At 45.2% G+C, this 27,618-nt stretch overlaps 1 protein-coding gene across 3 annotated transcripts in view; it reads right to left on the bottom strand.

Annotated features, from left to right (window-relative positions):
* Positions 1–27,618, bottom strand: part of LOC146809756 (scavenger receptor cysteine-rich domain-containing group B protein-like) — a 450,060-nt gene that overhangs the window by 6,035 nt on the left and 416,407 nt on the right. For all 3 annotated transcript variants that reach the window (XM_085616608.1, XM_085616607.1, XM_085616609.1), the window contains 3 exons: positions 21,887–22,195; positions 18,954–19,211; positions 1,076–1,384 (listed from right to left, as the gene is read on the bottom strand). In XM_085616608.1, the coding sequence (XP_085472734.1) occupies positions 1,076–1,384; positions 18,954–19,211; positions 21,887–22,195 (876 nt within the window). The remainder of the gene's footprint in view (positions 1–1,075; positions 1,385–18,953; positions 19,212–21,886; positions 22,196–27,618) is intronic.

Genomic DNA, 27,618 nt, shown 5'->3' with positions numbered 1-27,618 from the left:
TCCATCTTTGGGTGTCTTTTAGAAGACCCTGATAAAACCAGGAGTGACATTTGCAGCACAATTTCGGTTTGAATGGACACACCTATCTGCCTTTAGAGGTTTGCAGAAGATGATGAGCCATAATGGGTGGTTCCATAGTTGTCACATAATGTAATTACCTCCAGGAAAGTGATGGTCGTGGCACCTCACAAACGGTCCACCATTTAAAGCACAAAAGGACTAATTCCCTCAAATAGAAAAAAATGAATGGAAATCGGGTTACTGCTCAGTCACCACGCTTGAAATCATGAACTAAGGCGGACACTTCACCCACAGGTTACTGCAAACTGCAGCTCTCCTGAAATATTATCAATACAAAGCCAAATTCACAAAAGAATCAAGGATGATATACAAGAAATTAAGGTAATCTTGGAACCCAGATGTGTGATGTCACACTACCAGCTATGAGAAGTGCTCAGGGAGGTCAGATTCCTGGCACTATTCCACACCCCCTCTTGGTTATGGCATGGCATTAGATCATGGTTCTCTGTACCTCCTGAAGACAAGAGATGTGTTCCGCATTATCAGGTAAATAAAAGAATCATGTGTATGGTATGAATATGCTGCGAATACACCAAGTTCCTTATTCACAGTATGCAGGATTGCTGTACGCATTATTAATGCACCTGGCTTTTTGGGTTTTCCCAGTACAGATTTGCCAGGTAAATCTCGGCAAAATATATCTGCAGAAATAGCCTGGCAATATCATGCAGAAGCACCAAGGTCTCAGTAATTCCACATTCCACACAGAAATACTTGGAATGGTGCAGTGTTTCGTCATTCGGGATTCACTGATCACCTTAGTAGTAGTAATTCAGGGTGGAGATTTACCAGTGTGGAGTTCCTAACTAAATAGAACAGAATTAACGTGAATCCCTAGAAGTCCTCCAAGTATTTTGAACTGCACAACACAAACACAATCTAAACCCAGTAGAACAACTGCAAGAAATTAAAGCCTTTGTTTGCTTTGCCAGCAGAAAATAGACATGACAAGCAGAAAGGAGACGTTGCAAAGAGTTTACATTGCTTCTTATACCTTCGCATTGGACTCCAGCATCTTCCTCGTGGTGGCAATCATGATTTCCCCATTGCTCTGAATTACACTGCATTAAGGATGTCTCAAACCCATAGCAAGAAACTTCATCCTTCCAAATTGGTCCTGTGCCTTCACCATACTTCTTGGAGGAGGACAGCGCTCTGCCACAGTGGAGCTCCGAGCATACGACTTGAGCCTCAAGCATTCCCCAACCATCATCACACACTGTACCCCACTGCTGGTTGTGGAAGACCTCGATCCTCCCAGCACAGCGGCTAGGACCATCCACCAATCGGACCCAGTGGTATTCTGAAATGGAAAAAAATCGTTCTAGGTTATTCGATATTTTATTATTGTCCGCTGTAAACATACATTTTAATCAACCTGGATATTATTGACTTATTTTTAGGTTGAGCCTGAGCCAACGCGCAAGTGCTGCTCTGGCGATCTGTTGTAGTAGAGTACGGGAGAAAAGCCCTGCCCACTCTCCGCCTATATTTTTCATTGGCTTGTGTCTTTGTCCTTTGTAAATGCTGTCTTCTGATTCATAAATAGGCTTGTAAGTCCCTCTTTAGTATGGCCATGTCTTCATTTGTAACCTCCAATTTACTTTCTTGTTACACAGTAAGTGTATTATTTTCTTTATTGAGTTTCTCCTATGTTAGGCACGACCACGTGCTTTGCTTACATTCAGCGCGCAGTGCTCGCTTTCACTTTCAAAGCAGCCGGTACAATGGCGGCTGTTTGTTTGCATGCCATAGGTCTCACATTTAAATGCAAGACCTATAGCATTGCAAATATTTTTTTAGGCCGGCCAACACAACGCTGCATTCCTCCTGGTCGGCTATCGTATTGGCCATGGCTTCACAGATGCATGTTACGTTTGGTGTTTGCTGAGTCCACAAACCAACTGCAGCAATATGACTGTCCGCATCGATGTATCAAAGAGGGGAAACATTCAGTCCATTTTCTACAGGCGAATCCCCTCGGCATAATAGTTGGGTTTTTGCTGAGTTGTGGTGATTATTTCAGCTGGTGTATTTTTGCAGCCAGTAATATTCAGAGGGTATAAATGTAGTCAACCTTCACAGATTTGTTTGTCCACGAAGTAAAGGTGAGTGTACAAACAGGCTTTCTTAAAAATACAAAAAATACTGGTCTTTCGTCAAAAGAGTGCACATCAATTTACACAGCACTTTAACTACACCCACCTAGCATTCTGCTACCTTCCCAATCCACATAGTCAGAGACCTCTGCAACACGTGCATTAAAGGCTGAGCAAGGCTAGCGACATCCAGTTTTGTAACCAGAGGTTCTCAGACTGGTGGCTTGGAGTGATATGCCCCATTGCTGCACCGTATTTTCACCCAATAGCGCCAGAGCTCTCGGGTTTTCCAACTCTACCCATGCGTATCTCAAAAAGTACAGTTTGTCTTTGCATTCTGGTACATCTAGATAGATGGGACTACGAGTTCCAAAATGCAATGAACACACATGGGTTGGACTGGCTGGGCACTGACCCAGGAAAGACTCGGCGTGCCGAGGTCTGTAATACCCCACATGCCAAGTGTTGATTGAAACAGAAGTTCCCCCTCTTGACATAGGGGAGGGTGATGGCTGTGAGCCCTCCAGGATTATCAGATAGATTCGTGTCGCAAGGATCCAGTCTTGGGTTTCCCTTTAGCATTCAGAGGTAGAAACTGTGCTGGTTGAACCGAATCAAGGCCGATCAGCTAAATGAGAGCTCAGAAGTGAAAATGTGGCACACCAAGCCATTCTTTCGTTTGGATTCCCTGACCCCTCTCACTCAAAGCATTGCAGCAATGGATCGCAGTGATGTGTTTTCAGCGTCTTCTGGACTCTCGTCAGATGTCCGCCACTTGCCAGACAGTACACTGGCACTTCTATGTGCAAGGGCTTACACTCTGTAGTGCTCCATTCACACTTTCACTGAAATGCGGATGCAGCCAGAGGGTGCTAAAGAAGCCATGTAATTGCCAAACTGCATCCAGATGTGCACCCAAATGTGAACACGTTTAAACCCTGCTACCTTTTGTGATAGCTTAAGCTGCTTGTCATACTTGCTAACTGTAGCAATTCACGAAGTAGGCTGCAGCTTTTTTTCAGCAAAATTATAGCCTGCAAGTGTCTGCCATCCCTCTAACTGCCTTACGGAAGCTGTATGGTGAACACATTGAAAGGTCAAAGCCAGCGCCCGGCACAGAAAGGAAATTACTGACAAGGATCCGAAATTCGCATCGAATTTGAAATTCATACTTGAGTTACTAACTGACAGCACTACACAGCAGAAGTGTGATTGCCGTAATAGCCCATAGTGAATTAGGGAGGCCATATTTAGAAGACCTGGTTAAACTTAGACCCATTTTGGCATGGCTGAAAATTTGGTTAAACCCTGAGGCGACTTTAGGTAGACAAATTATAAGTGACTGCATGGGAAGGGATAAAAGCATGAGCATACCATGGCTGAAATATGTAATGATTAGCCTGGAAAACCTTGGTCGTAAGGATCTATTTTTAAAACTAGCGACGATTGTAGCACAAGATAAGCTGTTGATCAAGAGATTATTTTTGGCCCAGAGAACCACAAGCAGAGCAGAGGCTGAAGGGATTAAATGTACCGTGAGTGCCTATAGCTTGGTAAAAAACTCGGAGGGAATGGAGCCGTATCTTTATCTCATGCACAACGCCCAGGATAGATTTTTAATGTCCCGTTTTAGGCTCAATCTTTTACCCTATTTACTGGCTGATCCACCAGGTTTTATATTTCCGATTGAGCAGAAGGGTGCCTGCGGCTGCGACAATAGGTCTCCACAGGACACCCTTCATTTTGTACTTTTGTGTCCTTTTTATTCAATGCCCAGGCGTAGATTTCTGGTAGGAATTTTAAAGCAAGCTAAATTTGCACACGCCAAAGATGCACTAATCTTCTTGCAAAAAGCGGTCAATCCCTTGACACTATGTAGTATTATGAATTTTATTAGAGTCGCGGTGCGATTAAGGGTAACTAGAGAGATGGTCTGATCGTCATTATCTCAAATGAAATGTTTCACCTAGTCTTCCTTTTACCATATATGTAGTAACAGTCAGGATTCTGGTAGTGATTTCATTGTATTTTTAACTGTTTGTATATATGTGATTTTATGATGTTTTTTAATCATCGAATAAAGAATGACTGACTGACTGATTGATGATGGGTTGGTGAGGTTAAGGCTGGCCTCAGTGCTGAAAAGTAACTCATTAAATCATGGCATTTATTTCTGATGAATCTGGTAAGTCACAAGTCACGCGTGTTTTCTCTGATCTGGGTCCAGTGTCATGTGATGTGATTTCCTGTGAAGTCCTCATCGGCTCTAAAGGACAAGTGAAGTCATTATTATCCTAATAGACGTTTTTGAAACTGCAGAAATCGGTCCTATTTAATGGTCACAGAAGGTGGGCAAGTGTGATTAATTGCAATGAAGTAGAGACCTCCGGGGCCCTCCACCGGAAGGCTGGGGTGCACCCTATGAGCAGTGCCTTCTGGTGGGATGTTTGAGATGCGGGTTTCCTAGGGGGCTGCTGTGCGCCTTCAATCTTTGGAAAGTGGATGGGCGGCTTCTCTGGAAATCAAAACAGAGCTACAACGCTTTATTCTCTTTCACGTGGCACTCTGCTACCTTCTATTCTGCAGTTGTTTGTCTTAAGCATTGAAATAGCGAAGATTCTACTCATTTGATTTACTTGTAGAAGGTTTAGGAAAATGTCTGTGCCTACTGTTGGTGCTGGTATTTGTGTTTATCAGCAATGTTTCTATCTGTGTGATCTGTTCACACTGCATTGTCTTATTTAATTCACTGCACTGTTCCTTGTTACCGATTTACTCCACTGTAGTGTGACTTCTATACCTGTCTGTTGTGTGCGCTGTGTCTAATCTACTTCACTGCAGTGTTCATTGTGTCTGGTGTACTTGACTGCACTGTATTCAGTCCCTATGCTTTTCACTGCAATGCTCTGTGCACTCACTGGAGCAAGCTTTGTGCCTGATGTATTAAGCTGCTGTTTGCTTGCTTTGAGTGACTCCTATGCTTCCTTGCTTGGCTGCAGTGTGCTTATTCCCGATGCTCTTCAATGCAGTGTGTTTTGTGCAGTCACTGTGCTCTGTGCCTAATGTCACTACCCTGTGCAATGCTTTTGATGCACCTCACTCCAATGGTCTGCCTGTTGTTCTTTATGGCAGTTTTCAATTATCCCTATCTCCACTGCAGTATGTTCAGCCCTGATACGCTTCACTACAGCGTGTTTTATGCCGCACAGTTCTCTATACCCAATTCTTACTATGTTATTACAACAGTTGCAGGGCGTATTTTTTATCTACAGTGCAACTGGGTGTCAGTATACCCTTAGTGCCTAAGGTTTTAGATTGCTTATGTGAGACATTTTCATAATTTTGAAATTCTATGGGAACACGTGGCTGGAAGTACTTTTCCTGAATGTTCAAGATTTCTGATGTGTGTTTGGAGCACCTAGATGATTTCTTGAAAATGACTGAAACCGGGGGTCAATGGTAGTGAAAATTAGAAAGAGCCCTAAGAGCATTCACGGGAACCAGGGTTGGCGGGAAAATGCTGCTTTCACTAATGAGTGAGAGTAACTGAATCTAACAAAAAATGTCATGCAGTGCCAGCCTCCTAGGGCATGCCTTTTTTTTAGTTGTTGAAACATAACCTTTCTGTAACCACACTTGTGCATTAGCAGAGCCAATAGGTCCCAAAGACGAGACCGATTGCATTGCAAATGCTTGTTTACATAGTGCTTACTGATCATTAGTTTAGCCATTTCATAGTTTCATAAATAACAATCTTCCCTACCACGGTTTTCATTTGTGATATATAATATCTGATGGAGCGCTCGACCCTCTTAAAATTGTAAGGGTGTATTATATTCATGGAGGAACTGCACTTGCATATATTCTGTTGTTTTGCTGTAATTCGTGTTATTAGAATGAAGCTTATATCTTCATATTAAAACAGTAGAATGAAATTGTCATGTTATTTACACGAATGATCAGGATTTCTGACGTGTTTAGAGAAATCATGTAATCATGCACGTACATTATGAATATTAGGAAATATAAATTTATTAACTGTTTATAAATGATTCGTAGATAGTGGCTTGTGTAACAGGTGTACATTAAAGAACGTTCTTAGGTCAGCCAATTGTAGGCCTAACTTTCGTTTTTCTGAAGTTTTGTTCCTCCTTATTTGCTCTCAAGTTATAAGTTAATTAGAATTTATGCGTGTGTACAATGTTCCCTTCGCCCCTACTGCAGGTGCAGAAATTCAACCTCGTTATTTTAGATTTAAGAAGATACATGGGAGGATATTAATGTCGTTGAAGAACTTGAACAGAGAGAAGGAAGGACACCTTTCGTGCCTGGTGAAACCTGGGAACCAAGGTCGTCAGAGAGAACTCAAATTAATTGGAGTTTGTGGAAAGTTACTCAAAGAAGGTGTTAACGGAATAGCTTACCATGTGACTTGTTAGGGATGTGCCTTTTTCTTTTTGTATTAGGCACAGGGGCAGATTTGCAGTACTTCTGCTTTGGACTGAGGAAAGGGAGCATCTTAGAACAAGCTCCGTGGCTTTACGCTACTTGACCCATTTAACGTGAGTGTACTTCTTAGGAAGTCAACACGTGCTGACACCTTTAAGGGGAATTCAACTGGCAAGCTAGGTAGGAATCTCACTCTAGAAGTAGCATAGGGACATATTATTCTTTAATTCCTGAAATACAAATGAAAAGGGATTTGGATACAGCATCTATTCTTAGTTGTGTTCTGATTTGGAGTTCATTGTTTTGTGATTATTGTGCCGAATGAACTATATTCGTAGGCTTGGCTCTGTATTAGTATTCATATAACTTTATACTCTTATATTGAAGTGTGTCTATATTCTGTTATTTTTGACTTTGTAATAAATTAACAAAACCGGAATCCAGAGTCGGTGGTCCTTTAGTCAGACGGGGAGGGAGAATGTATAATTGGTAACTTTATCTCGCTCCCTTCTACACTTCTTCAGCAGGCAATAAAGACCATTGGCTAGGTTTCCTAAGTAAATCTAGGACGTGAAATCTGACCCACCATATCTATAAAGATGCAACAGCAAGTGCTGCACTCTGAGTTATGTCACTATCTTAATGGAAGTGGAATGGCATAGGTTAAATTAATAAATTGGGGACCATGGAAAAGCAGAGTTGTTTTACACAAACGTTGTAGAAAGTACAACAACAAAATAAAGTACTGCAAAGTTCAGATCATGTACATATTTACTAATCATGAAAGTGAGAGGAACATTATAATAGCAAATTGTATAATAAATCACCAAATCCGATATTGATAGAAATGTGTGCATGTCAATTCCTCAAAAATAAAATGCATGGTAACGGTAGGCAAACCTAAATAGCATACATTTCTCTTCCCAAGTGCCAGTTCTGCTGAGTGTATGTCTTGTTATCTAAGTAGAGGTTGCCCCGGGTAGGGGTATTGATAGAATTCCAACCTTTCCAGCAAGTATCATTGAAGACCAGGGGTAAGTCGGGTTATAGATAATAGGAGACAATGGGGATGGAACTGCAGTGGTGCTGGCCTTGCATGTAATTTGCTGCCAATAGTCTTTTAGAATGAGTGTTGATGTCAACATCCACTGCTTCCCTAACTGGTCTATCTGTGGGAGCCAGTGCTGGGCATGGAGTGGGTTTTGAGAATAATGTTTTCCACGTGAACCCAATCTTTATTATCAGATATGTGATCATAGTCCAGGGCTGGGTGGAGTTGAGCTGCCTGAATGTAGGAATCGTATGTTCGGGAAACTCAAGACCCCTCAACTGTACTACTATAAAGCATTGTCCTAGGAACTCTGAAGGCACGGCCCTCCCACATACATAGGAGAGACGTTTTTTTTAGATCTGATATGATTTAAGGAACCTAAGTGGTAAGATCTGTTCCACATATAGTAGTGTACGGAAAAAGTTCTTCTCAGAAGTGAATCTCCATAGGTAGGATGTGTCAAGTTTACTCCAACGGTATAGCTCCTTGTATAAAACTCTCAATTTGAGCAGAGTATTGCACTGACACAGATTTGCTGTGGTGTTTGGTATAATAATTTCTAGGTATCTTATGGGTCCTCGTAACCAACCAAACCCATTTTGATCAAGGGTTGCTTGAGTGGCTACAATGTTAGCCACTATCCCCAATCCACAAGATTTTGTGTAGTTAATGAGAAATCCAGAAGCGTCAATAAATTGAGTTAGTTGCGCCTTCAGCACTGTGATAGAAGTCTCAGGCACAGTCAGGATGCACAAGACATTGCAAAGATCTTTACATCCGTTTCAGTAATTCTATTGGTCTGTACGATGTGCAGGTGGTAGGGTTTTTTCTGGGCTCTTACAACGATGTGATTTGAAATTCTAGCATTATGTTTGTGATGATTCCTCATTCCAGAACATCATTGTAAACTGCCGTTAGTGGCTCTACTAATAGATTGGTAAATGCTTTGTAGATAGATGCCGAGAATCCATCACGTCCCGGCACCTTGCTGCCAGTTAATCTGCCACTGATGGCTCTAACATCTTCCACTGAGATTTCTTTTCTCAAGGAGGAGGAGCTCGTCTCATTCTAGTGTAGTGCAGGAATTAGCAAGGTAATTAGTGAAATGTTCTCCCTTGTAAAGAGTGTTTCATAGTAGGAGGAGAAGCATTTTAATATGTCCTTAGTATCATGACTGCAATATGCCGTGTACATCTTTTATTTTGTAGATATGATTCCTTGTGATGGTTTTCTTGAGCTTATAGGCTACCAATGCATCCAAGTTGTCACCCTTTTAGTAGGTCTGTTTTTTATACAATACATTTTTTGCTGCATCCCATATTAATAATTTCTCCAGTTCTCCTTGCCCTTGTGCAAGGCTCTATGTGTATGTATTGAAATGTCCTGTTTCTGTTGAGTTTCTAAGCTGCTTTGTTGTCCTTACAATTCTAACTTTCTTTGTTTCCCTGGCCTCTCAAATGTCACTCTGAGGTTTATTAGCTCCCCTCTAATTACTGTTTTTTCAGCATCCCACAGGACACTTTGTCTCACCTACCCATTATCATTTTCTTGAAAATAATGTTCCAGTGTTCAATACATTCCTGCACTATTGGATTCCTCGTCACTATACTGCTCATGATCCATGGTCTACATATCTTGAAGTATGAAACCATTGCGTCCAGGTGAAACCATACTGATGCGTGGTAAGAGAGGATTTTTGGGCCTATGTCAGTAGTTACAATCTGAGACTGTATAGCCCCAGAGGAGAGAAAGAGGTCAATGAGTTTGTAAGATCTATGTACATTGGAATAAAATGTGTACTCTCTGTCCCACTGGTGATGTTCCCTCCATATGTCATCAATGTTTAAGTCTGCCTAGCCTTAGGTTAGGGAAGGGGATGTATGGGAGAAGCTGGATGAGCAGGGATTCTGTTGACTTCAGTGTAAAAAATAATGTCAAAATCCCTTACTACCATTATGTGGCTTTGGCAAAATCAGTTCCTTTTTGTAGTAAGTTAGCATCGAATAGCTTTTTCTCCTCATTAGGAGAGTAGAAGGAAAATATAGCCAGTCGAAGGCTTCCTAGCTTGTCCCGGCTGCCCACCCATCCTTCTCCACTTTGAGTGTATTTTGTTTCTAACTCAAAGGCTAACCCCATTCTTATTAGGATTGCAGCTCCCTTTATCTGTGGTGTTTACTGTGTGGAACTGAGTTGGAACCAATTAGAATGTGTTCTGGGTATGTCTCTGGATGGTAGGTGAGTCTCTTGGAGGAGAGCTATGAATATTTCTTCAGTTTTGAGTCATTGTAAAAACGCCATCCTTTTATGGGGAATTAAGGACCTGATTAAGAGTTCGGCGGACAGGTTACTCTATCACAAACATGATGGACAGCCCATCTGCTGCATTATAATCACATTATATCCAATGGTCTTTATAATGCTTCGGATGCAATATCTGTCACGTTTGTGATGGAGTACTCATCCGCCATACTCTAAATCAGGCCCTAAGTTCTTGAACATTCAAGGTGATGATGGTTATGTCAGTCATGACTTTATGATTCTTCCCTCCAGGGGGCCTGCTCCTGCACTTTGCACTGTCGGCAGGCTTGATTGGGTCCTGAGAGTGGGGGGGGGCCTTCATGTAACATGCAGGGGGGGCCCTTTAAGTTTCATTACGCCACTGGTTCTAGTCTTAATGTTCATGTGCGTTTTTTTAATTGTCTCCAAGCTGAACTACAGAGGAAAGGCAGGGGCAAAGAGTTTCTCCAAGGTTCTTTTCTTGTAATCCTGAGGGAGTGAAGCCTGAGTAGCCTCTGGAGTTGCCTTAGCCCTCTAGGCGAGTTGACTGTAACCCCAGTTACAAAGAGCCAATCCCCTTTAATGCTAAAAACGCAGGACTTCATGGTTTCTAAGCCAACAGCTGCAGGAGCGATGAGCTGCTGTTTCCCTGGGTCCTCCCTAATTGCTTCAGCTAGTGCCACGATGGGGCCAAGATAAATTGTATCATGGATTGGTGCACAGCACTTCTTTGGTCATCTCTGAGTAGTGTAGTGTCTGATATATGTATAGTATGATATTTTCATGAATGTAAATATGTTATGCATAATTGATGGTCTCTTGTTTATTTCCACAATGTTGGTGAGTGCGTGGAACCTCCTGCTCATCGTGAAATGTTCATGGAGAGGATTTGACAGTTGGGGAAATGACAGTTGAGGCATTCTGGCAGTGACTGAGTAGTAACACTTTATTCCTGTGTCCTGTGGTTACTACAAATAGTCGTACCGGGCAGCCACCAGGAAGTCCTCCAGCTAAATTCAACAGCAATGGATGATCAGCAAGCTGCGTAAAATTGGTGTTGCTTTATTTGCCCTGTACTCACTCCATGCCCAGGGCTGGACTGGAAGTACCGGGCATTGGGCTTTTCCCCAAAAGGCTGGAAGGGTGGGAGCCGATTTTGTTAATGGTGGCCAGTTCTGCAGTGGTGCTGTAATGTCCTTCCCATAACAAAAGCAGCAGTGCTTTACACTAGAGATCACCATTGCCACCTCCCCTCCCACTGCTGCTCCGTAAAAATTGGCAGAGCTGCTTTGAATTCCCAGAAGGCCCTGTCCATGTCCCTGCTAGGAGAATGTCCATTGGTGTTTCTGACGCAAAGTCAGTGGCGGGGTGATGGCAGTCACACTGATGTCAAAGGGGCTGTCTAAGGTTCCCTTATTGAAACTCCTCGAGACCGAGATTCCGGCAAGCCAGATAACCACTCCGGGTCTCAGGCTATCCTGCGCATTAGTCAATCTCTAATCAGCCTCCTGCTCTGACACACATCTCCCTCCCCCTCAAAGCTTATCTGCCAGCTTTTGGTGTGTAGGCTTACCTCCTACCATCACGCCTCCCTGTATATCATTCTCTTATTACGGGCTGCCATGCCCACTCTGGTTGCGGCAGCCCTCGTCACTTAGGGGCCTATTCACGAGAATGTCACGCAATGCAGCGCATCAGCTCACCTTGCTGCGATGCACTGTGTGACAGGCTAAGGATAGGCACACTTGCACCATGGTGCAAGGGTGCCTGTGTAGCATTGAGCATTATTTTTGTGCAGGAATGCAGGCCTTCCTGCAGAAAAGTAATCCTGAGAGGCACATTCCTCTGTCTATATGTGCTGCAGAAGGCGTATCTTTTTGGTGCATTCTCAGGTTTACCAGTTCTGTTAAATCTGGGAAGTCGTCAAAAATCATGGGAGTTGGGGCGTGGCTTCGCCGCGGAGCGCAAAGGCCGCCAACTAAACTAGCTCCATAGCACACCCGACCGCCTTCCATAAATCCTTTTAATAATCTGTCGCCTGTGCAGTGGAGGGGCCACCGGAACCACCACTGAGGCTGGAGCACTGAAAAACGGCCTTGTGCAGCTGCCAGAAAGTGAAGAAATCAGCGGCCCATGCTGTGGCCTTCTCGAGAGCGGAGGTCGGGAGCTGCCGCATCAGAGAGTTGGGCGTGGCGCACTATCTGGTCCAGCCCCTCATGAACGCGAGGCCACAGACATACCAGCTGTCGGACCTGTGCCGGAAGGAGAGGCAGTCCGAGTCCTGAAATCCTGTTCCTGACGCGAGTGGCCGTGACCCGATCGCCAGCGATTGGCTGGGGGTGCTCCTGCTGGGGCCGCGTGTTCGAAGCCCGCGGAGGAGGCTGCAGTGGGGTGTGCTGGCTGGGGCCCCAGTCAGAGTTCCTGGCCCTGCGGTATCCTTGGTGAGAGTATTCCAACCAGCCAGCTGCTGTGAAGGTAGGAGACGGCCTGTTGTGGGACACTGAGCGGCAAAGAGGCGGCGGCGCGGCTATCAGTGCTGTGGAACGCCTGGTTCAGACTTGGCCTGTTGGCCTTTGGAGGACTAAGAATTGAGGCAGGGCCTGAAGGAAAAAGCTGATCATGCCTTCCCAAACGCTGTGGAGGGCCAAAGACTGGCTGGGTGGCCCAGTTGAATAAACCAACACAGAAACCCAGTACTATAACCGCGATTGTCACGGTGGAGAAAGAAAAGAGGATGCATTGGTCTCCACCAACCGAAAACACGTACTTGCAGTGACCTGGTGTGTGGTGCCTCCCCCCCCCCCGCCGATGATGATGATAGAGAAACATCATGAGTGAACCGCTAGACAAGGCTTAACATTGTGGGACAGAGAGGATTACCGCTTAAGAGTGGGAGACCTGAAGCCAATGGGGGGCTGATCCTAGCGGCGCCAGTGAGAAAATGTTGACCGCCAAGGGTGCGAAATTGACGCAACAGACTAAATTAGACAAATATGCGCTGCCAAAGCAGGCTGACTCCGAGCACGATGACAAGGGGAAACAGATGACTGAATCTGAAGGGGAGCTTCCGGACCCGATGTTAAAAGATGTCATGGACGCCATCTCAGGTGTACGCTCCTCCCTTGAACAGAGGAGGGACACCATCACATCTGAAGTGATGCTGATTCGAGCTGACCTAACTAAAACAGGAGAAAAAGTGAAACAGATGGAAATCGTCACTGCTAGCCTCATGGGAAATGCGAAGCAAATGCAGCAAGATATCAAGGACCTGCAGGCCTTTCGTAAATTAAGGATAAGTTGGATGACTATGAAGGACGCACCAGAAGAAATAACGTGAGAATTATAGGTCTGCTGGAGAGGGCGGAGGGCCCTGCCGCGGACTTATTTGTGGAGGAACTCATACTTAAGCATCTTCAGCCTAAGAGGTTGTCCAAATTCTTTGTGGTAGAAAGGGCACATAGAGTTCCTGGAGGACGCCCCAAATCTGGTGCGCCTCCCCGCCCTATGTTGGCGAGACTTTACATTTCAGAGACAGAGATGTCATATTGCAGACTTTGTGTATGGCCCCCCCTTTAAGAATAAGAATTCGGAGATTTCCTTTTTTCCAGATTTCACCTTGAATCTACAGCGACAACTGCAATCCTTTTTGGAGGTGAAGAAGAGACTTAGAGACAAAGGACTTAAGTATGCCATGTTATTTCAGTCTGACTCCGCGTCGAAGCAGACAGCAGGGTCTGGTTCTTTGATGTCCCTGAGTCGGCTGTGGACTGGCTCGAAGGTTGGAGAGCCCCAAGAAAATAAACGGTACGCTAAGTGGCGGACCAGGCCGGTTCATCTAATGGCTCAGTCTGATGACAGTGTGGTGCTGGAGGCTGATCTCGGCGCCTCGCCCGCAGTGCCTTTGATTTGATGTAGTGGCTGAGCTTCTGTGACGGACAATGGTTTCACAGCATTGATTTATTGTCCTATATATCCTTTTTGGTGTTGAGTGGGCCCCTCTGGCAGGGCACATCGCATTCTGGACTTAAGGAGGTGGTTGAGGTGGCGGAGCTTACACCCCCGATTCTGTTCTACTTTGAGATTTCTAAGTTTGGGCGACAGGCACTCTGCATAGTTGAAACATGGGCAGTTCCAGGCCCAGAGTGCAGGGGAGCAGGGAGTGGGTGTTTTGTGGTGGAGTGGGGTTGTTTTATGTTCTGTTAGAGAGAGCGACATTGCACATTGCTAAAAGAGAGATGGGATATGCAATCTCTGAACTTACACATGGGTACGCACAGGGATAAGACCTTTAAGCTCCTAAGCTGGAATGTAAATGGGCTCAGGGACAAAGTAAAGCATAGTATCGTATTGCAGTATATCAAGCGCCACGCTCCGGAGGTGGTTATTCTCCAAGAGACGCACCTGATAGGTAACTCCTGCAAGGTCATGAGCAGATGGGGCTACCAGCTGGTGGCCCACTCTTGTTTTACCACAGGTTCCAGGGGAGTGGGTATCCTGCTCAGAAATTCCTTTCCAATGTCACTACAACATACATGGACCAATGGGATGGGTAGATATGCGGCAATTTCTGGACAGTGGGAGGGTAAGACACTCACGCTAGTATCAGTGAATATCCCGGCGGGACTGGAGGGCCAATCCTTCAGTGACCTGGCTAAAATCGTGTTTTCTTTCCCAGAAAGCTGTCTGGTTGTAGGAGGAGATTTTAATTCAGTGGTATCGGGCTCTCTGGACCGCTGTCCCCCCATACCATCAGTCCCTCGCAGATTTGGCTCCCAGACTTCATTGAAGCCATGGGCATTGTGGACAAGTGGAGAATGTTAGACGCGGACTGCATCCAACACAATTTCCATTCCAGGGCTCACAATAGCTTATCCCTTATAGACTACTTTCTCACTCCGGCGCCCCAAGCGGGGAACATTAGGGAAATCAGACACCTCGCTCGAGGCATATCTGATCACTCCCCACTGTGGGCAGAAGTGGCCATTGGTGAGAGGAGAGTGGGATGGGTGGTGCCTATCAACCCGTTGTACTTCCGAAACCAAGTGTTTAAAGACATGGTATTAACAGCTATAGAACATTACTTTCTAGAGAATAAGGAATCAGTGGGTTCATCTCAAACCCTATGGGAAGTCTTTAAAACCGTAGTGTGTGGTCCGGCACTCTCGCTTATAGCAGGGGTGCGGAAAGAAAAGTCGAAGGAACTAACTTGCTTGGAAGATGAAATCCTCCTCATGGAAGAAGATGGCAGGGAACAAATGACACAAGACAGACTTCATGCCCTGAAACTTAAACAAACAGAATATAAATCCATAGCAACGGACATGGCTATGGATAGAGACAGAGCGGGTAGGCTCTATGGCCTAGGGGACAAGACTGTAAAGCTAGTGGCCTGGCTGGATAAAAAAGAACAGGTGAGCAGACTGGTTCCAGAACTGCTGACGGGATATGGGGAAGTTATAACTGACCCACAAGAGATTGCTAATGATTTTTCAGATCACTATTGTTCTATATATAGCACGAGCACTTCCTTTACAGAAGAGGACTCGCAGGCTCTGATCAGTGACATAAAACTTCCCTCCCTAGACATAGATGACAGAGACCTGCTAGACAGCGATTTAACTAACAATGAGGTTGCCCAAGCGATTAGTAGCCTCCAATCCGGTAAGGCTCTGGGCCCCAAGAGCCTGCCAATTAAGTTTTACAAGTTGAAGCCGGATTTACTTGCCTCATACATGCGAGCCATGTTTGAAGAAAGCCGAGAATCGGGGTTGCTCCCTCTAGATCAACGAGTTGCTACATTGCTCACTATACATAAAACTGGCAAGCCCAGAGGTGCATGCTCATCCTACAGGCCCATCTCACTATTGAATGCTGAGCCCAAAGTACTCGCAAAATTACTAGTCAGATGTCTGATCCATGTAATAAGCAAAATAGTGCACCCAGACCAGTCGGGCTACATGCCCCACCGCAATACAGCTTTGAACCTAAGGAGACTGCATGATGTGTTGGGCACCGGGGCACGATTCAGGAAGCTGCGGTCGTGGTCTCGCTTGATGCCGTGATGGCTTTCGATACTATAGAGTGGCTATATTTGTTTGCAGTCTTGGCCAAGATGGGATTTGGGCCCAATTTCATTGCGTGGGTATGCCTTTTGTATGCAGAGCTCTTGGCACAAGTGGTGGTTAATAATAGAAGCTAATCAATAATGCGCCAGACCCTCTCAAAGTGATCCGGGAGTGCTGGGGGAACGATCGGTTGGAACTTGATGATGAAGAGTGACATGAGCCCGTGGCCTTCCCGCAGGAAGTTGCAATCTCTTCCAGGTTGCGTCTGTTCCAATTGAAAATCCTCCATAGACTCTATGTTATGGGGACTCAGCTCGTTAGTATGGGAAGGGTGGATAAGGGCATGTGCAGGAGGCACTGTGGTCAGGAGGGCACATTTATGCATACCCAGTGCTTAATTTGAGCCGGTGCTTTCTGGTGCTCCGCACCACCGGCACCTTATTACCAGCACCGGCTATGACAGTCTACCACATGGTGGCGCTGTCATGCTAATTTCGGTATGAACACAACAACGGCAGTTTATTTATTTAATTTACATTAACAATGACTAATACCTACCTCCCAAGCCATTCTTCTGGCTATGGGGGCTTGGAATAGTCTGACATGTCACACGTGTAGAAGTGTGAGGGTTAGTAGCTGCGTATTTACTGTCATTTTTTTTTTTTGCAGAGTTTTATATAGCGCAAACTTGACCCGAAATCGGGTATCAGAGCACTTTACAGAGCACCAGTTACGTTACATGAGGACACACATTCATTTTTGTTAGGCACGGGGAGATTAAGTGATTTGCCCAGAATCGCAGGATGTTCAATGTCATTACCGAGACTCGAACCCAGTTCCCCAGGTCTGAGGTCGAACGCCCTAGCCGTTAGGCCAACTCCTCTCCCCATTAGCAGCTGGCAAGGGTTATGTGAGATGCAAGCTGCAGTGGGCTCCCGACAAGAGCCCCGGCACTTATCGTTTTACAAATTAAAGCACTGTGCATACCCTGTGGGAGTGTGTGTATATACAGAAGTATTGGAAGGGGATACACGCCTGTCTAGGTGAGTTTCTCGGACTTGTGCTGGGGATCGAGGCTAAGAGATGTCTTTTAAATGTATGGGAGCCCACAGATTTAGGTAGAAAAGACCGTATATGGGTCACTACGGGACTGACGGTCGCTAAAAGGAACCTTGCAAGATTGTGGGGAGCCGGGGTACCACCCAAAATTGAAGAGTGGAAAGCAGACATGGATTGGTGTATGCTACCGGAAAAAACTGTGTATGTTTCTAGAGGGTGCCCTAAAAAGTGGATTGACATATGGAGCAAATGGAATAGCTACTGTGTTAATATATGTGAACCTCCAGTTGTTCTCTCTTTGGAAGATCCTGTAACGCCTTAGAGATCGCTACATTACTATTTTGTATGATATATTGTACAACGGTGTCAAGTGTGATCATAACCATGTAACGTGACTCATCTCATCAAATTGTGAATGGAAATGTCGTCTTTTTGTTGTTTAATAAAAAGATTTTTTTTTTTAAATCATTGGAGTTGCATGGAACACCCACATAATGCCCATGACATGCCTCCCTTGTACAGGGTAAGACAATGCAGCGATTTGTGCTGCATTGCTTTACTACAGATATTTAGAGCCACTCACGGCCATGCAAAGGGACCTCGCGTGGTTTCACAAACCGCATTTAAAGGTTTGCGTCGCACATGTACCACATTGCGTTGTGCAAACACGACACAAACTGGCTTTTAAATAGGCCTCTTAGTGCAGAGCGGAGCTCCAGCGCAACTCCATCTGAGGCACAGCAGGCATCTAGCAGTGGTGTAGCACAGGGGGGGAGGTCCACCACAGACAGCAAGAGTTTTGGGGGGTGGCGGCTTCCCCTCTCTTACCTGCGGGCGTTGCAGCAAACACAGGGATTGGCAGCACCACCCCCGCTCTTACCTACAGCCGTTGCGAGGGATCGCCAGCACACCTCCCCTATTACAGGCGGCAAATGCAGGGACTGCTATAGACGGCCAGAGGTCTAGCTGCGCCACTGCCATCTAGGCTGCTCTATCGTGACCTAGCCATCACATTTCTTGTCTGGGAATCTGTTTGTCCTTTCTGTTCTTTCTCCGAGGGTTCATGTGGCCTCATATTCGTGTGCAAGAGTCCCTCCCCATTGAATTTTCACTCCATCACCTGTGATTTTGCCACTACATACTTTTACGGGAACACAAGAACTGGAGGTTAAGCAGGACACGTCTTCCTGGGTATGCGCTCTGGCCATGCCCCCATAAACTGCATCCTAATACAAAAGCACAGTCACATATCTAGACTGTGACACATTGAATGTGGTACACTTTAGTGCAAAGATCCACCCACCCTAGCATCTGAGTGCTGTATATCATATGTTGAAAACAACAAGCCAAATCATGTATTGACAGTGCCAGCATTCAAGGCTGCATGAAGTACTGTATATGGACTGGGTGGCCTTAAAGGACGTGGTAGGAACAGTTGAAACCTAGCCCACTCATATGTAATGGAAGTTATTTTCTGAAGGCCTTCCCGAAATCAAGATTGTTAATGTGTTCAACTGGAAGTGAATGTTTGACTACTAATGCAATTTTTTTAATTAATTTGTTTTTCCCTTGGTAAATTTTGTACATTTTTGTAAATAAGTCAATCTGAGGTAAAAGTTGAAGTGGCGACATATATGGACTGCACAGTAAGGAAATCCTGAGACCGAGAGGGTAGAAATAACTAGAAGTTGATGGAACGAAATGTCTGCAAACACGACAGTCGAGCATAAGTGTAAAACTGGAGACATCTAGAGATAAAGGGCAGGACAACCCTAGTGGAAATGGTTGGAGATCCAGGGTGGAAAAACTGAGAAATCAAGACCTCTCTAGGCATAGAATTGGATACATCTATAGAGAGTGGTTTTTAAATACCTGAATCCGAAAGAGTAGGGGTGACCTTAGGCTCTGATGTCTGTGTATTTTGAAGCTCCTCTGAGGAGTAACCTGGAGAAACAGGCATGGAGTGCTCGGAGGCTTGATTGACTAAAGATGTTGTGGATAGCTGGTGAGAAGACTGAGAGAGGTTCTCCAATGAAGGATCAGTCAAGGCAGTTTGTAGGTCTGTGCTAGACATAGTCCATCCAGATTGTTGGGAAACGGTGGAAGCTACTGGTTGTTTCAATGAGGGCCCTGTAAAATAAAAGCATAATCGCAGATCAAAACACTAATACTTTTCACCCTAAAAGATAAAAGCATACAGTGCGAGAATGTTTAACTTGGTGAAAGTCTGATGTAAAATTAAATCTATATACAAATGGTAGCTTTCTTTTATAAATCATTATCATCAATTTCTCCGTTGATCTGGTAAAATTTCAACACAATAATAGTCCAAATTACTTCAAATATTCGATAAAATCGAACACAAGGATTTCAAATAAAAAAATGATTATACTTGCCATTGTTAAAACCGATGTTAAAAAGGATGTGTTCAAATATTTGTGGTAGTGCATTGGCAGTGGGGACATAGGCAAGAAAATTAAATTAGCAGTCCACCTCTTGCAACTTAGTAGCTAAGTAGAGTAATCATTTTGACCAAAAGGCTGATTCTGAACTTCTGGCTAAGCGCTAGACAGAAGAAATCTTTCCTTGATAAGTATTGGATAGTGATTTTCATTTAGTACCAAAGATGTAGACAATTCATGAATACTTATTACCGATGCACAAATCGAATGATAATAATAGCTCCGACATAATCTATAGGGAGTTAGTGACCATGCACAATCAACATCCCGTCTTCACAGTTTCTTAACAATCCCTCACCGATGAGGTGATGGATTTTCTTAGGGATAGGATCACCACCCTCTTGGCAAACATTTGTCCCAGTCACTTTTCCATCGGCCTTATAATCCCTAACCTATCGGCGAGCTTTTTGCGATGCATTCGGCACATTCTTGCTGATTTCAGTGACTGAAGTCCCAATGATCTAGTCATATGCATGCAACCACTCCAACTAACACGCTTACTGTGAAGGTGCTCAACTTGGCCATCCCAGCCTACTCACCACCTCCTTCAGAGATGTCTTTTACTGCAGGAGATATTTCCCAGAAATGTGAGCATGTGATCATTATCCACATTATAAGAATACCTGGAACAGCCCTAATATGGTGCCAATTCATTGGACCCTTTCAGGACTCTGGAGCATTGCTAATACACCATGAATAAGAAAAAAACTGCATTTTTTGCAGCACTGCACTGCACCATGTGGCAGACTGTCATAACTGCCCATGTTGACAATTAAGTGGCGTTGCTGAGCATCGGAAACCACCGGCTCAAATTAAGCACTGTTTGCTGTGCAGAATCCAAGCAGCTCCAAAATATGCTCTACAGTAGCAAGGAATCTTCAGTATTTGTTATTCTATATCAAGGAATCTCTCAGATTTGCTGGTCAGAACTCAGGACACTTTAGAATTTGCAGCCACTTTCAACGTAGCTTCCGTAAGCACCAAAGGACCAGGACAAACGTATCCAATATAAGAGAAAAATGAGTGTCCTCAAGTGTTGGAGGAAGAGTTCCTTCCTACCCTTTGCTCTCTCTCTCTCTCTGCAACTTTTAACATGAATGATCCGACAGTATTTCTGAAATATGTGCAAGATATAGCCGGAGTCAGGGATTTGATATTAACTTAGCTGCATCCATCAGGATAGGCTGCGGTCCCTCCTTTCCAAAGATCATGGCCATCACATCGGGATTCCATGAGCATCTCAAGACTTTTTGTCAACATATGCATGGTACCGTTGCCCTATGTTTTCTCCACAACAACATTGACTTCTACATGCATATCAATGGCACTGAGTTCTTCCCCAGATTCGAGAACAATTTAGTCACAATATTAAGTTGGCAAGTGCCTCTCGCATATCCAAGACTGGATGCATTAGGAAAGCCTTTATCATAAAATTAAGCTTTCCATTTCAGTTGGCCTGTTGTCAATTTAAATCAATCACCAAAAACACCTTCCACCATCTTGGCTTGCTATGGGGAGCCAGTCATCGGTGCCTGCTCCTCCGCTGCTTCAAGTGTGTGAAACAACATTTTTAAAACACTCAGCATTGATCAAAAAGCTGTATATTTAAATTTCTGCCTGAACAAAACTCTCACCTGTGAGAAGGGTACGGGCCTTTGAGGGAGCGGGTCCTTGTGTCAGAAATACCTAGGAGGCTCTTTTGAACCCCACCATGTCCCCAAGCCCTATCCTCCAACCCCCAAAACAAAAGTTTGCTGAGGCTGGTGCTGATGTCCTGGGCTGTTTTCACACACCTTAATGGATGGCAGCGGTTCAAAGCCTCGGCAAACAAGCCGTAAATCCACTATTTACAGTGGTTTTCAGCTCGTTTTCACTGTCTCCGTGTGATATTGGCTCCCTACCGAGTGACCGTGTGATGGGAGCCGATATCTGGTGTCACATGGTGGTACCATGTAAGTTGCAAAGTATGTATTTCCTTAGTCCCTACAACCTAAGTAAGATTTCCCCACTTTGCCAGTCAACCACTTATTATTTTATTTTCCTCAACCACTTTAAGTTGGTCTCTCAAAATATTTGCTATCCATGAACAAAAGGCTTGGGAGGATAGCACTTAATTTAATATGTTTGACCCTCTGGTGTTTCCTGCCCTGTTTATGTGCCCGGTGGGAACCTATTAGTTCACATCAGCCTAGGGTCTCACCACGAACTACGGAGGACCTTTTTCTGTCGACTTAAGTGACTGGGGTTTTTCCCTGCTGGTGCTTTCCGTGATGAAAATAAAGTTGCCTAGCAGGTGTTTAGTGGAGCACAAAGTGTGCAAACAGACTGCATGGTGCACTCTACCATTGCAAATGATTCCCACATCTTCCCTGTGGTCACAGTCATGACGGCCCCAGCGCTCTGTATTGCACTGTCTCAGGGATGCTTCATGTCCATAACAGGAAAATGCATCAGTCCAAATTGGCCCTGATCCTGCCCCAAAGAATATCGAAAAGGCCACCACAGATCCGCAGCACAGTTCTCTGCAAACAACTTGAGCATCAAGCACATTCCAGCCATCTTTGCAAACTGTGCCCCACTGCTGGTCATAGTAGACTTCCACGCGCCCGGAACAGCTGCCAGTGCCACCTGCCAGCCGGACCCCGAGTGAGTCTGAAAAAGAAGAGAGACACGTGGTTAGTATTTACTTATGTATCATTGACCATTATATGACTACATAAACAATGCACTAGCGCAAAGGAGAAGCAAGTGGGTCTGTTGCTTGCGTGATGGGGTAATATGGAATGGACCAACCATGTTTGCTCCATTTCTTGTCACACTAGCAGTGAACATTTTATGTAATCATCCACTTGGGACTGTGTCGTAAACAGTAGGCAAAGGTGCCGAACAGAGCTAGTGGACTGTTTTCAATGGACCTGCCCTGAGTACCCAAGAACATCCAGGCCTTGCTCTCAGTGCCTAATTTGTAAAAAAATAAGTGCTGGGGCCCCCGTCAGGAGGCCACTGCAGCTTACTAACAATAATAATAATAATAATACACTAGCCCATTGCCTCTGTCAGCCCCACCTATGGCAGAACCAACATAACTACTAACTATGAAACCCTTCAAGTGTGACAATTCTGACTATTCCAGGCCCCCAGGCTGTAGGAACGGCTTGGAAGGCAGGTTATTTTAAGGTATATTGAATTAATAACCAACTGTTGTTGTGCTCATCTCCATGTAGACAAGCATCGCCACCATGTGGCAGACTGTCATAAGTGCCAATGTTGACAATTAAGTGCTGTTGCTGAGCATCTGAAACCACCGGCTCAAATTAAGCACTGTTTGCTGTGCAGAATCCAGGTAGCTCCAAAATATGCTGTACAGTAGCAAGGAATCTTCAGTATTTGTTATTCTATATTAAGGAATCTCTCAGATCTGCTGGTCAGAACTCAGGGCACTTCAGAATTTGCTTTCAGAATTTAGAAATCTCCAGGACTTGCAATGCAGTTGACTATTACAATTGTTGTTAGGGTATAGTTGTTGTTGCACTTCTGTGGCAAGTTACGCGCTGTTGTACAATAAGTCTTAATGCTACTTCAGACAATCAATGAAGGGCGTTTTAACTGTAAAACACCTTAATACAATGGTGTTGACTGCAGCGTCTCTGGAACATCCAATAAACACATATATCAACAGCTGATCGAAGCACATTAACTTGTGTTCATTGTCTATAAGATAATTCATTTGTTCTTCATTAGATAACTTATGCAACTTGCAAATAGGCATACAAATAGTATGTATGTACTTGGTTATAGTTTACCCAAAGCAACAGACATCCTGATGAGAACAAAATAGCCTTCCACCAGGCCAGTCAACACGTGTTTCATTCTTGCTTAAGACTTTTCAAGGCTTTAAAAGACTTTTTAGAATACATAGTTCTTGGACCTGACCTTTTAAGGTCTCGCCTGCGCCAGCCGGCATGCACTGCACTGCGAGACATTTAGTAAGGGCTTTAAACTTTGGAACACACGCTCATGCATGTGCTTTTGTTTTCTTCACCCGCTATTGCCCTTTGCATGCGTCTCCCTAAGAAAGACAGCACGCATTTGGCCAAAGGCGGGTGCATGTCCTACCTTCTCTCTGCCCTGGCCTAGGGTCAGCGGGAGCAAGAGCGGCTTTCCTCCCTTGTCATGGCTCATTAAGCACAGTGTGCACTTTCAGCTCCAAACGCAGTAGCTTTCACTTTCACGTACCGCGCTTGTTTTATTTATTTATTTACTAGGGCGCCGTAATGCCTTTCTGTACAGAACACCCCTCCCACCTCCCAAACATCAACCAGAGCGATGCCGTGGCTTGTTTCTTTTCATTGTGAGCCACTCTCACTGCAGGCACGATGTATTTTTTTTTATTAACGGAGCATTGCGCTTTAATGCGCTTTACATTTTAAATGCAGTATTGGGCTGTACAGAGCCCTCATTGCTGTACGTGCGCTACATGAAGGGATATTTGTTTGTTGTGTAGTGTGCAGTACTGGGCTGTACAGAGCCCTCATTGCTGTGCGTGCGCTACATGAACGGATATTTGTTTGTTGTGTAGTGTGCAGTACTTGGCTGTGCAGAGCCCTCATTGCTGTGCGTGCGCTACATGAACGGATATTTGTTTGTTGTGTAGTGTGCAGTACTGGGCTGTACAGAGCCCTCATTGCTGTGCGTGTGCTACATGAACGGATATTTGTTTGTTGTGTAGTGTGCAGTACTGGGCTATACAGAGCCATCATTGCTGTGCGTGTGCTACATGAACGGATATAATAGGCTCTTGCTCTACAAGGTCTGCTGGCTGTTTGTTTTGCAAATTCATAGATTGCAAACTGAACTCAAGAGTAGTAGAGACCTCTACAAGACACTCAGTTGCATTACACAAGAGCACATTCATACAGGAGCACATTGCCTTTTAGAAGGCACGGTAGATTAACTAATTTTCCCAGAAAGACACATTGGTAAGCCAACGCCGTGACACAAACAACACCAGCTTCTGCACGCGATCATCATGTGTGATTAATCAATTAATCGCACGCGATCATCATGCGTGAATAGTAAATTAATCTCCCCATAGTCCCCCTGTTTACTAAAAACGGGGTGCTAAGGAACATTCACATGCGCTATAAGAAGGGACCACCCCATTAAATCTGTTTTGTGTTCTATCTACTCGCCGTTTTTTGTATCTAATATTCAGCCTCTTTCTGCTCTCCCATGTGCCCCCTTCGAGATCCTCCTCTCCATCTGCATTCTGCCAGCACCGTCCTACCCAATAGTCATCCACCACCACCACCACATCCAACACCACCACCACGTCCACCACCACAACCACCACATCCACCACCGCCACCATGTGCACCAACACGTCCACTGCCACCACCATGTCCTCCACGTCCACCACCATCACCACGTCCACCATCACCACTTCTACCACTACCACGTCCACCACCACCACGTCCACCACCAACACGTCCACCACCACGTCATCCACTACCACCACGTCCACCACCACCACCATGTCCACCACCACGTCCACCACCACCACGTCCACCACCACCAAGTCTACCACCACCACCACATCCACCACCACCACGTCCACCACCACCACATCCACCGCCAACACCACCACCACATCCACCACCACCACATCCACCACCACATCCACCACACCACGTCCACCACACCACGTCCATCACCACCAAATCCACCACCATGTCCACCACCTCCATGTCCACCACCACCATGTCCACCACCACCACATCCACCAACACCACATCCACCACCACCACCACATCCACCACCACCACCACATCCACCACCACCACATCCACCACCACCACGTCCACCACCACATCCACCACATCCACCACCACCACGTCCACCACGTCCACCACCACCATCACCACCACCATCACCACCACGTCAACCACCACCATGTCCACCACCACAAACACCACCACAAACACCACCATGACCACCACCACCATGTCCACCACCACCACCACCACCATGTCCACCACCACGTCCACCACCACCACCATGTCCATCACCACATCCACCACCACCATGTCCACCACCACCACATCCACCACCACCATGTCCACCACCACCAACACCACATCCACCACCACCACCACGTCCACCACCACCACCATGTCCACCATGCCCACGTCCCCCACCACCACGTCCACCAGCACCACCATGTCCAACACCACCACCCTGTCCACCACCACCACCACATCCACCACCACGTCCACCACCACCATGTCCACAACCACCACATCCACCACCATGTCCACCACCACCACCACGTTCACCACCACGTCCACCACCACGTCCACCACCACCACCACCTGTGACAGGTAAAGTGTCACTGGAGGGCAGGGATAATATGAGTGTCAACCCCAGCTGTACATGAGACATTTAAGGTTGCAACGGGTGTGAGAAGACAGGAATAGGGGCTAAAAGTATTACACCAGACCCAAGATACATTTTGAAGAGGCGCAATGTCACAGGGGCTCCTGTAAAAGCACTTGCAGCATCTCTGCCTCACAGTGGCATACCTGCACAACCCACTCACTCAAAACAAGCATTGGCATAGCCAATAGGTCTCGCCTTTGGGACCTTATAAGTGTTTAGCCATGCAACACTTGATGTTGTTGCACCAAGGATATTGTGCTGGATAACTAAACACTTATAAGGTCCCAAAGGTGAGACCTATTGGCTATGCCAATGCTTGTTTTAAAGGGTCACCCCCAGAGTTTTTGCCTTGTGTTGCTGAATCCATTTTTGTCAGAATTAGAACTCTGGGCCATATGTATACAGCATTTTTGCAGACGGAAACGGACCGATCGGTCCGTTTCCGACTGCAAACATGCTTTTATATATAAGTATGAAACACAAATTGTGATTCGGTAACACGTATTTGCAAAAGACTGCTTTATTTAAAAGCAGTCACAGACATGGTGGTCAGCAGGCTGCTATACCTGTGATGGTGTAGATTCCTAATGGTTTGCAAATTGCGACCTACCTCATTAATATGCATGAGGTAGGTCTATTTCTGACCCATTCGAAATCGCTAGCGATACTGAAAAGAGTTTCCGACATTAGGAATGGCAATTACCTAATTGTAATTCGGAGAAAATCATAATTAGATAATCGCTACTCCCCTGCTAACCAGTAGTAACATGCTTGTGCTCGCTCCCTAAAACATTTAACAATTGACTTACACCTGATTGGCACATTGAATTTACTTATTAGACCCATTGGTACTATATATACCCAGGGCCTGCAAATTACTGTTGCAAGTGGGATTGCAGTACTTATTGTGCCACCCAATAAAGTAGCCTTTTAAAACATGCTTGTGTATTGCTTCTAGTTTTAAACTGCCAGTTCGACCTGGCAAAATAAACATTTTGCCAAGCTTAAACTTTCCTTGTTATGTTATTTTTTGCATTGTTATGTTATGGTATGTTATGCCTATTTGTATTGTGCACTAATCACCTGTGAGGGTATCTAGGTGCTGTAGCAAGTGTGTAGGTGAATTTCCCCTCAGAGTAATTTGAAGAGTTGGGTCTTCAGCTTCTTGTAAAACTCAAGAAGTGAGGGTTGTGGGAGGCCATTCCATGTTTTTGTTGTGATGTATGAGAACAAACAACCTCTTGCTCAGCTCTTGTTAACGTGCGGGATGAAAGTGTATGCAGTTGTTGAGGTATTCTAGACCAGTATTGTGTAAGGCTTTGTATGTGTGCATGAGGAGTTTGAATTGTCTGTGTTTGTGAATGGGGAGCCAGTGGAGCTCTCTGAAGAAGGGTGAGATGGGGATGTGGCATGGAATGTCAACTATAAGTCTTGCGGTGGCATTCTGGATAGTTTGGAGTCTGCCAGGAGCTGCTTTGCAATTCTGGCATAGAGTGCATTGCCATTGAGCCTGCTAGTGATGAGTGCTTGTGTGACGGTGCGTCTGGTGTTCTGTGGCAGCCCCTTGGAAACTTTATTGTACCATAAATAGGATGTGGAAGCAGGCAGCGCTCACTGCACTGACTTGTGCTGTCATG

The sequence above is a fragment of the Triturus cristatus genome, chromosome 7, assembly GCF_964204655.1.
Source record: "Triturus cristatus chromosome 7, aTriCri1.1, whole genome shotgun sequence".
Taxonomy (NCBI): Eukaryota; Metazoa; Chordata; class Amphibia; order Caudata; family Salamandridae; genus Triturus; species Triturus cristatus.
The sequence above is the reverse complement of the archived record's forward strand: the minus strand, read 5'-3'. Positions and strand labels throughout refer to the sequence as shown.